This window comes from Struthio camelus, chromosome Z, assembly GCF_040807025.1.
Source record: "Struthio camelus isolate bStrCam1 chromosome Z, bStrCam1.hap1, whole genome shotgun sequence".
Taxonomy (NCBI): Eukaryota; Metazoa; Chordata; class Aves; order Struthioniformes; family Struthionidae; genus Struthio; species Struthio camelus.
In genome coordinates this window covers 76,077,524-76,088,771 of record NC_090982.1, presented here as the reverse complement: position 1 = coordinate 76,088,771, position 11,248 = coordinate 76,077,524, and the positions used below count along the sequence as shown (strand labels likewise).

Genomic DNA, 11,248 nt, shown 5'->3' with positions numbered 1-11,248 from the left:
GGTGTTAGGAGGCTGAATCCATGGATGTGTGCGTGGAGTTCAGTAACTGAGTATAAACCGATCACGCTCTCCACCTCTCCACCCAAGCAGATCAGCCTAGCAGCGATGCTTGTGTCCCTAGGCTGCACGTCAAGGAACCGAGTTAGCTGATTAAACTGCTAGGCAGCGCAGCATGAGCAGGGAAGAGTATCTGTAAAACCTGAATATTGAAAACAGTTTTTTTTTTAGCAGGGGAGGGAGGGAGGGAATATTTTATATAGCTGTTTGGGAAAACAAATACTCTCCATAATAAGCACACATACCCCTGGTGCCAAAGAGCTAAGGCACATCTAGTTGGACTGGAAGTGGTAAGACAGCATCTGTTTCATATGAAATAACTAAGCTTAGCAATGCTTTGCATTTTTACTCAGCACCAAGTTTTATTGCACTACATTTTCCCACTCCCTTTTTAATATCCCTTTTGTGTTGGAATATCAAGCATTAAAATACCTCAATGATAAGGTTTCTCCTTGAACAATTAGACAAAAATACAGAAGGATACTTCCTGAGCTTTTTTTCCTCATTAATCCATCTTACGAATCTTCTTGCACCATAAACATAAAATACCAGAGACCATCAGACATAAGCAATGCCATTTATTGAAGCTTTAACAAAGAAGTCGTCATAGTTTCATTTTAAAATTTGAAATGCTAGAAGAAGCAGTGAATGTGCCAAATAAACATTTTCCCTGAGACACCTGAAGAAGCTGATATGTCTCAGGCTAATACGATAATACAATGAAATTATGCTGCTGGACTTAAATCTCTACTCACTTCTGAGAACAGTGACCATCTCGGTTAGGATCATACATCCACCTTTACTTGAGAAGAGTAATGTCAAGGAAGGGAATCTTGCTAAATGGACGGGAGACATGACTGCAATTAATATTGGCACAGAGGAGATAATTAGGCTGATGAGTGTAATGTAAAAACCTATGTAAAATACTGCAGTGACATCGCTTTGTTAAAACAGTTCCTGCTATTGCCACAGTCTTTTCCCTAAAGTTTTAAACTGAGCAACAGTGATGACTGTACTTCCCTGGGTAGAAAGATCATTTTGATTAATGTTCATGATATCACTTATTCACTTTTCTCAATTTCAAATGAAATCGCAGCTCCCTGAAGAAAACAATGAAGCCAGAAATGGTTTTACTCCACACTAGCTATAAGGAGCACTGGAAGGAACCCCCCCCCCCGCCCCTCCAAGGCACTTTTCCTTCCACCTGCACTAAATTCACTCAGTCAACTCCTTCCTCATTAACCTACATGCCTGATGGCCCACTTTTATTGTTCTCTGTGGATAAATGTTGCAGGGCCCTCTGAGCACAGAAGATGCTCACTCCAAAGTGAATCTAACACTGTCCTGCCCAAATCCTAAGAGACACCTCTGGGCACATCAGCTGCATTTGCACTGTCCACCAGCTTAGGTCATTTGGCCACCAGAGAACAGCTTCAGTCTTAGCTGTTCAGGCTCTGCTCAACACATTGGAGCCTGAAGCCAAACCATGGCCAGATGCTTCCTGAATCGCAGATGGGACGCCTCCACCCCACAACTAATTCAATATTGCTACGGCCAGCGGAGTAAGAACTGGCCTGGTTTCTATTGCTCAGAGGGTTACTAACCATTCAGGGCTTCAGAAGGACAAAAACATACTGTAATACTTAAGAAGTAGTATGTCTGGCATTGGCCAGCAACACCATAGATATGTATTATGTTCTATGTGCATATAGGCTATGTACGCACACATGCATGCACACGCACCACTGTAAGTCACCCTCCATGTCTATTATACTAGCACCATATTTTTAGCAGTGGATTTTAAGTTTTATCAGCACCTATAACTGAGGTTACATTGCCATTCCAGAGGTTAATAAGTCTAACCTTACCATATTGCATATCCCCAACTCCCAGAGACTTCAAGTGAAGAAGTGAACCCTTAGCCAAAGGTCTCAAACCTGTCTTATGAAAAAGGACAGTTAGACTTGTGGCCTCCACTAGATTAATACATTATAGCCAGACCTAAACATTTCTATTAACTTTCATAAAGGTCTGTTTAGAAATAGAACTATTGCTAATCATAGCTCTGTATCCATAGCGACACTTACATTCATGGCTATGTGCTTCATTCTACATTGCATAAAATGTGTCATTTCCCTGTATTACAACCTCAAATTGCCAGGCAGCTAGGGAGTAAATCGGAGATTTTCAAAAGAGCACAAAGGACTGATGTGTCCAACTCCTATTGAATTTCAATGGAATCTAAATGTCAGACTCAGTCCAGCTCTTTTGAAATGCCCAGCTACACTTCAGAAGGTCCATTCTGGTCTCCCTAAAGGTTATTCTGCTATTTTCTTCAATAGCAAAACAGATCTACTCTCTGGCTAATATTCTCCTAATGATTGAGGCCCAGAGCTATAGAGATGCTCCAGGTCTCAAAATCCTATCCGAGGTGCCCTCACCCTCATTGAGGTCAAACATTTGCACTGGGGGAAAAGTTTGCTGGGAGTGAAGCAGTTGAGTAAGGCTGTAGATGTGACCTTATGCTCTACTAGCAGATACTGGATTAAATAATAGCGCCATCATGGAATATCAGTGTGAATTACAACCCATGCGGTAATGGGGTAGATGCAAACAGCTTTGCTTTTATGGTACCATGACATGCTGCTTCACGACCACTTAAAATGTATTTGGAACTTAACGTTCCAGATTTGGTGGGGCTTTTAAACTGGAGTAAGACATTTACAGCAGGAGAAAACTGGTCAGGACAGGATATTTCTGAGGTATCCTTTAGAGGTTCAGTCAAGCATTAAGGGAAAAATTTTCCTTTTAAGAAACGCAATGTTTAAATTTGGCCTACATATTCACGATCAGTCATAAAATTCCACTTGTAAATTCAGATTATGAGGATGGAAGTGAGCAAACAGTTTAGAGAAGAAACACTGCCACTTCACCTTGATTCCTTTTTAAAAAAAAAAAAAAAGTGAGCGAGCCCATAGGGACCCGGCCCAGAGTGCAGAACACACTGGGCAGCCCTGGGCCCGCTCAGCCGGCCACCTTCGCTGAGTGCTCTTCGGTACACAATGCTGCCGTTTCAAGGAGGTTTCAGATAAGAGATGGAAGAAAGCACAAATTACACATTCATTTAGAAACAACAATTCTTGCAAGCTTGTCTCTAGCCTCTATGCATGCCTAAGAAGTACTAACTGCTGGTACATTGCAAATTATGTTACAAATTCTGGAGCATTAAAGGAAAAATTTGGAGGAGTAAATTAGGATTGATAACCCTAAGGGATGTGTTTGGATCACAGGCATTGGATGGTTCGAAAGAAAAAGAAACCTAAAACTTGTAAACAGAAGCCCCGTTTAAATTAACTAGATAAAAAACAGCTAGTGCTGGACAGGTTGGTTGTTAGTTTCTTGGCTTTGAGGTGATTTTCTTCTAGATTTAGAGTAATTCTGTTGTTTGAGGCCTCGCTGACTCCAGCGTCTTGCTTTGTTATGAATTCGGGGATGGCTACATGTAGAGCAGCACTGAGTCTGTATTGACGGCACCAAACATTTGCCAATGCTTTTCAGCCTCTGGCAGAAATGAACCGACAGCTGGTCTTTGCTGCAGGATAGGCCTATGGCGGAGAAGATGAGAAGAATTAGCTGTATTTTGCAGAAAAGTGCATTTCTAGTGTATTTCTAGAATCTTCAACTGCTTTATTCTGGACAGTCACGTCTGCTAAGGCTCATCTTTGTGATGGCTTTCCCTTCCTTTGCATTAGTTTTCAGCTTGAGCCTCCTGAAGTTTTGGCACTCCTAAGTGAAAAGATCCTATTAAACTTCACATGACCTTCTGCCTTGGAAAATACAGCACTTTTTATTATTGTTCAGCGAGGGTTTACTTTTGCAGCAGATGTAGCTGATCTGCCTTTTTCACTTTAATGTTTCTGCTTTTAAGAACTGCCAGAAGGATTCCAGTAACAATGATCTGTGTGTCTGGTACTCTGCCATTCTCGTACCCGTGCACTGGAGATAAGCCCACGGGGGCTGCCTGTGGGCTGCAGAGCACCGCAGGGCAAGCAGAGAGGGCATAAACGGCATGAGCAACTACGTGTTGAGCTTGACTCCACTTCACTGCAGCACCAGAACAGGCCAGGGACCAGTAATGTCTGTATTATGGTGCTGATAGGTCTGTAGTAGCTTTATGAAAGTGAGGTGCATCAGATTTAGTCAGGCATAAAAATATCAGGGGTCCTCAGCTGGCAGAAGAGGTAGCCGAGAAGGGACATGATCGAGGTTTGCAAAAGCAGGAAGGTGACGGGTGAGCTGAATGCAGGGCCGTTGTTCAGCAAATCCCTCCACAATAGAAATACGGAAATTTAATGAAACTAGGAGAAAGGTGGTTTAAAATAGATAAAAACACTTCACACAGCAGGCTGTGAACTTCTGGAACTTGCAGCCAGAGGAGGTGATGGAAGCAGAAGAATTGCAGGGTCAAAAAGAGTCACATGCAACAAATTCACATAAAAAGTTCCATAAATGTAAACTGAAAGAACTGGGCTGGGGTGCCTCTAACAGCCCTATTCCGACAGTTGGGGATGCTGGAGGAACACAAGGGAAATCAATCACAGAAAGTGACTAGGCTCCTGCGTCCTCCCTAAGCAGCATCTCCTAACGCCATTGCTAGAGACAGAATACTGGGCTGCATGGACCACTGGTCTGCCCAGTGGACGTTTCTTATGTTTTACTAGCCTCTTGAGCTTTTTATTCACAGAAGCAGCTATTAACAAATCCGTGTAGGTGCTATTTATCTGAGTGTGTGTTGTCCTGAGCATGAGATGGACAGGAGATAAACACAGCAATTCAACTGTAGGGCAAAACATGTGCTAAAGATCTTTGAACAGCAGGACAGGTGACTCATAGCACTCTCAAGTGTATGCCAGATCTGCGCTGCTCTCAGGAGTCAACCTCCCGTCTTATCACCCTACTGCACCCACACTGCTGACCTGCTAGGAGGGAAGAATCCTCCTCCAAAAGGCCTTTGAAGGCTCTTCCAGAAAGTCTCTGAGCTGGTGTTGTGCTTACCATAGGTACCTGGGTTGGATACTGCACTACACGGATAGCAGAGCTTCAGGTTTTACTCTACTTTATAGCCATCATGAACAGGGATAAAGATACTCATCTACGAACTTTTTCTCCTTCTCTGGAAAATTACCATCTATACAACTGCACCCCTCGTTCCTTAAAGGAAAGAGTAGCAGGACACCCAGGGTCGTAAGAGGAGCTTTCTTTACTCCACCTCTTCATTTTGGGGACAGTCTCACTCTGTAGGACACTTGAATTCATAGTGCCGTGACACAGACTGTATCTGGGTTCACTGCTAGCCACATTTTTTCTTACAGTGTATTTCCCACTTTGCTTGCTTGTGCTCTCAGTTCAGAATACGTAGTTACTAGAGGGGGATCTGTCTTAAGAAACAGCATCTGTTTGGACTTAGCCTCCATCACTGCACAGTCCTATTCCATGGTTACTGGGTTTCTGCTTCCAAACAGTTGCCTCCCCTCTTCCAAGGGAAAAACAGCCTCTGAGATAACTTGCCACTGCCTTCTAACAGCAATATTTGCAGACACACTTTGGGCCCTCCATTGCCTCTGCCAAATCAAGCAGTCTGCTGACTTGAGCACTTATAGCTTCAAGGACACAGCTGCATACAAGCATAGCCACTCTGCCCTGCCAATAAATGAGTTTCCAAGCTTACAGCATGCCGTTTTGCCACCCTTTCTTTACAGCTTAAAGCAGCCTGTGAGTTACCTAATATGTCTACCAAATATGTTACCTAACATGTTCTAACAAATAGAAACATCCATTTAGTTGCAGCATCAGAAATTTAGGTTCAGAGAACTGTATTCTCCATCATGACAACGCAACGCTGATGGGGAGGGAGAACATGGCAACATGACCCTGCCAATAGCAGAGCTGAGCTGCAGCGGGTTAGGCTAACCTGTAATTTCTGAGCCTGTAGCATTCCCAGTAAGCTGACAGACTAGGTCAGCACCAGTGCAGGCCCTCAGCGCAAACAACGAGCTCTTTGGAAACTGCCTGCCCCAGGTGGATCATCATACCTGTACTTTTCCCACAGTCCTGTGGATTGCATTTCTGATACTCCACTGGCTTGGGCTTATCCGCGCACATACTGTGATCCTCAGTTTCATTGCTTTCCGTATTCACACACTTCACTGTTCTTTGCTGAACGCCTCCTCCACAAGAAACACTGCACTGAAAGAGAGTCATTTTAACATATATAAAAACCATTTCAACTGGAATTGTTTAATACGCCAACTTTTGAGCTGTAAAGCAATGCCACATGACGCACAACCAAAGACACGAAACTACTGTGTGCGCTGCTTTCTCGGCCAGACACCTCCACGGCGTATCGTGGCCAGGCTTGGGCAAATAAAGCGGAGAGGTAAACGGTATAAACACAGCATCTTGGCATGTGTAGCCAGGGTGGGAGAACTGCTTTCTCCAGAGGAGAAGGCGGATCTGAAATGCAAACCCTACCAAGTAAGAGAGCAATTCTCCAGATCAGTATTCCAAGCAGGCATTTTTTGTTCCCTGCATTTTTTCACTGTCTGTATTAAACATATTTTAAAAAGGCTCAGTGAGATGATGTTTTTTCTTTGGTGATATTTACACTGCAGTTATCCTTTCCTTATGACAGAGAAACAACTGCCAGCTGCTTGTTCTGGCTACACACAGATGGCCACAAAGAGAATATTTTCACAACAAGATTCTTTACTGTTTTGAAAATTTACTTAATTCCTCATACATCACAGAGTTTAGGAGAATTCCAGTGAATTTCACATTCTCGTTTTCTTCAAATACATAGTAGTAGCCAGCGAGAGAAACAAACAAACATAGAATATCAGCTAATGAAGTGCAAGGAAAGACAGGATTGGTACCTCTTTATTTTTTCCTCATATCATCCTTTCTCTAGTGTGTGCCTCTGTGCATTAGGCATAATGTTATTGGCATGGAGTATGTATAGCTAAGATCTTAGGTTTTATTGCTGCAACTTCAGATTAATGTTTAAAATATGTTTTTTATAAAATAAATGAGACTAATCAATCAGTAAAATAGTAGCTATACATTTGGGTATTCAGTTGCTTATTTTATCCATTTCCCAACATTTTCGCTTTCATAGTCAAATATTAGAGTTTAATCCTTTACACTATACTGATATTCCACCTAATGTCTTTCTGTCAAAAACAACTCAAATTTTCCAGGCTAAACGACTCTATGCTATTTACTTCTTTGTGAAGTAAATATTTATTAGATACACCATTTTCTTTACAGTTGAAGATGTATTGCAGACACTAGAAGGTTTCCCACACGCACTTCCCATATTTTTCAGTTAGATTTCCAGAAGCCAAGGTAGAGGGCTGCTGGTCAAAACTCAGGATGTCTGGTTGTGTGGACAACTCCACAAAGTTTCTTTTGGAGTTACTGAAAAAAAAAAAGTCTGGAAGAGTAAAATGTTCGACTGTTTGGAGATGCTCTGAAAGCACACAGAAATCAAAAAGCCTGATTGTACTTGGAGCGACTCAGCCAGGTTTGCCCTTAAAAATTTAGGCATTTTCCCTCTCTCTCTAAAGATGCTTTGTCCTGTTATCCTCTTGAAACGTTACCTGGCTCCATATCTAACAGCACATGGCTGAATTTACTCTCCAGGTAGCCTGCTTCAGTGGAAAATTTCAAACGAATAAGGAAAGAATGTCAACGGCAATTTCTCCTTTTGCATTAAAAGAGTAAAATAACCCAACTCTCCCTCCAGTACTATACTATATAATACTATATAATGCAGCAACTAAAAAGCTATAATGTCTACCACCTGAAGGAACTGAGACGGGCTGTCTCTGAAATGTTTGGCTAATATTTTTAAAGCATATCCCAGCACAGCTCCAGTTGTGCACTAGAAACTAAACTTACCAGAGGCACTGAAGCTCACAAACAAATGGGTAATTAACTGTCTGACTGATCCCTCCTCACTTTGACTTGTCCTTTACTCTTTAAATAACAGCAACAATTTAAATATGATCAAATACGGCCAATTCATGATGTAATATAACAACGGATTTAGCTCTCCACAGCTTTTGAGACCTGCAGATATGCTAGCTGAACGCCAACGGGTGGTTATTCCGATCAGTGCTGGTTTGTTTTCAGCTCATTAAAAAAAACAAAAAAACTCCAAAACACCCCAAAAAACTGGATCCTACAGAGCCCCACACCTGGTTAATCCACTGTGTACAAGGTTGTGTGCTGCACGACGCAGTGGCATTAGGTCTTCTGTCCAGTCACAGCAGCCACCTTCTGGGCAGTCGATGTGTCACTTTTGCTGGCCACCACCCCAAGTTCTCGAACACTAACAAAGGAGGAGCACAAACCCAAGGGAGGCAGGTTGGAATGAGCGACACAACCCAGAAGCAGACAGTAAAGACGGCAGGAAATGCTCTTCATTTAGAAATGTGGAACCACAGGTCAAAAGAAGCATGCCACTCATTCATGTGATTTAGAAGCTGTACAGGCTAGCTTGCACACCAGGTCTAACAGCCCAGATGTGAGGATAAGCCCTGCACTGACACATTTTTCCATCGTTTGCTTGGATAAAGACAAGAAAGAGGCTGTCTTAAGTACAAAATACTATGGAGAAAACTGTTCCTGACTTCTGTTAATGAAAATAATATGGGACAGCACAGAATTGGCAACGGCAGCCGATGCAACACCACTGGCAGCAATGACTTCTCCAACAAAAATGAGTATGCAGGTCACATGTCTGCAAGTTCAATCTGCAATATTTATGGAAGACAGTACAAGTTCATGAGATGCAACATCTCATTCTTTATGAGACAGTTGGGGACATTAATATTCACTCAATGCATCCAATACATTATCCACAGTATGGCAAAAAAGCATCACACAAAGACAGTGACCTAGATTCTTTTTAAGCATTCTTTTGTCCCTATTTTATTATTATTGCTCAACTGAATACTATTATTCACTAGGTCTGCAGAACAGCCTGCTTGAAATACACAAAAGGTTTGGTACACTCGTATGCAGTAAGGGCCAGATATACTCTGGGTAACGCACTGCTCCTGTCCTACACGGAATTGCAACCCTATGGACAGACACAGGATCAGAGCTGCTGTCTGATAAACACTCCTTTTCGATCCAATTGTATCCAATATCCTCAACACGAGGACAACTGCCAAGGACGGCCAGGAGCTTTTAGAAGATATTTTAAGTGGCAAAAGACCAAATAGTGGAATCATTTGGCCAGTCTTTTATTATTCAACTTTCACTGACTGATCTGGCAGCAAACTTGCATCCCGCGCTCAGGATGAGGTCTCCTGTTTCTTAAGTGTGATTTGTCAGGGGCCTGTAAGGAAGCAATGCCATCACCTTCCATTGAAATCTATAAGCATCAGGTCCACAATGCAGCAAGTGGCGTGGCACCTTTTCCAGACCTCCTCTTAGTGTGATCAAACATTAAAAGGTAATCATCATACCACGTACTCTAGCTGAAACAAATATGGGCCTGGATGCCGATGAAAGTTTGCCGGTCCAGATTTGTATCCAAAGTGACCCACAAATCAGGTTTATCTTATGTCTGATCTCATTCTCTGGCCCCATGAAATTCCAGCCAAAAAATGTAGAGGAAAATTCTAAACGGGTCATAAGAAGAAAGTAATGTAAAAACTGGCAGCAAAAGGGTACGGTCTGAACAAATCTCATTTACTGAGCCAGTAGGATAACTCGGACAAATTCACTTAATACTCGAGGCCTTTTGCTACTCTGCTTCAGGGTATGGTCATTTACAGCCCTGGCTGTATATCACATGCAATCCTAGGAATAATCCTGGCAGGTCTTTATCTATAGTAAATTTTGCTCTAACCACACAGACGGATTGCAGAGCCTACGATTAGTAATAGCTGTGCGTCTTCCTTTGAGGGACAGTAAAAGACATAACAGTCACTGCTATTCGACAGCTAATAGCTCATTCCAAAAGCTTCTTTTAAAGGACAATACCTCTTTCCAGGGCTCCACTTGCCACTGCAAGCAAGGCTCCACATTACAGATAGTGCTGAGCTGTGGTTTATATCCAAGTAACTGGCAATGAAAAGGCCTGAGAACTCGCTTCTCACGAACATCCACGCAGTGAACATCTCTGGTCTTGAAACCGCCACTGCAGTTAGCAGAGCACTGTACATGAAACAAAAAGGGGCACATATTCAGCAGTAGTCCTCTGACAGACTGTCCCTTCCCCAGTCTCAGGGGAGGACGATGGGCATGAGATTTTAGCATCGTGATTCACAGGTGTAACTTCCAGTTTGCCATAACAGCAATTTGTTATTAGGCTTAAAAATTTGGTTTTCGTCACAGCAAATCAGAACACACCGTATAAATATTTCTCTTTCTTCACTGGAACATCCACTAATAATACAAATGCAGATTTAATTAGGAAACCTTGCCAGCTATTTCCAAATATGTCATAGTAGAAAAAAGTCATAATGCAATAAATATTAAAAAAAACAAATCCCACGTATGTGAACAAAGAGTCAGTTCTTCAGCTGTTCCTGCTGCAAGCTGGAAGCAAAGAAAGAGGCACAGCTATGCGAGTAACTGACTTCCAGCTCAGCCGTGGAAGAGGCAAACCACGGCAGGAGACTGCTCAGGCTGGCAAAACTGCTTCTCTTTGCGTATGAAGCAGAGTTAGAGGGTGCACTCACACGCAGCAGCAGTTGCCACCCTCATCTTCCTCGTACCTCCACAGCAGCGGGAGCAGCAAGTTTGGCTCTTCATCCCTGTCTTGCCTCCTTTTTCACCTGCGTGACCTTCCACTCCCTATCTCTCGGCACAGCAGGAGCCACAAGGATCTGACACCCAGCAGCTGTCTAGGGTCCAGGGGCTGCAGGAAGACATGTCTCTTGTCTTTGTGCAGAAAGGAGCAGAAGCAACCCCAGGAGGGTACCAGGAGGGTACGGGGAGCTGGGATGCAGCACGGTGATGGGGGTCGCAGTCCTCTACCTCAGGAGTGGAAGCAGGGTGGGTAAAAGGGATCCACACCTTGAGAGCAGGCTGGGGTGAGAGAACAGTGGAGGAGAGATGGGGAGAGACCCTGAACCTCACTCGCAGCCTGAGACATCATTTCTCCGCTTGGAGC

The 11,248-nt window shown here is 43.1% G+C and overlaps 1 protein-coding gene across 1 annotated transcript in view; it reads right to left on the bottom strand.

Moving 5' to 3' along the window:
* Positions 1 to 618: 618 nt before the first annotated feature.
* The window catches only part of LOC104147817 (A disintegrin and metalloproteinase with thrombospondin motifs 12), a 167,444-nt gene continuing 156,814 nt past the window's right edge, over positions 619 to 11,248 (bottom strand). Inside the window, exons 21-23 of the mRNA XM_068928564.1 lie at positions 10,114 to 10,287; positions 6,150 to 6,303; positions 619 to 3,662 (exon numbers count right to left, since the gene is read on the bottom strand). Coding sequence (XP_068784665.1) covers positions 3,427 to 3,662; positions 6,150 to 6,303; positions 10,114 to 10,287 — 564 coding nt within the window. The 3' untranslated portion in view covers positions 619 to 3,426. The remainder of the gene's footprint in view (positions 3,663 to 6,149; positions 6,304 to 10,113; positions 10,288 to 11,248) is intronic.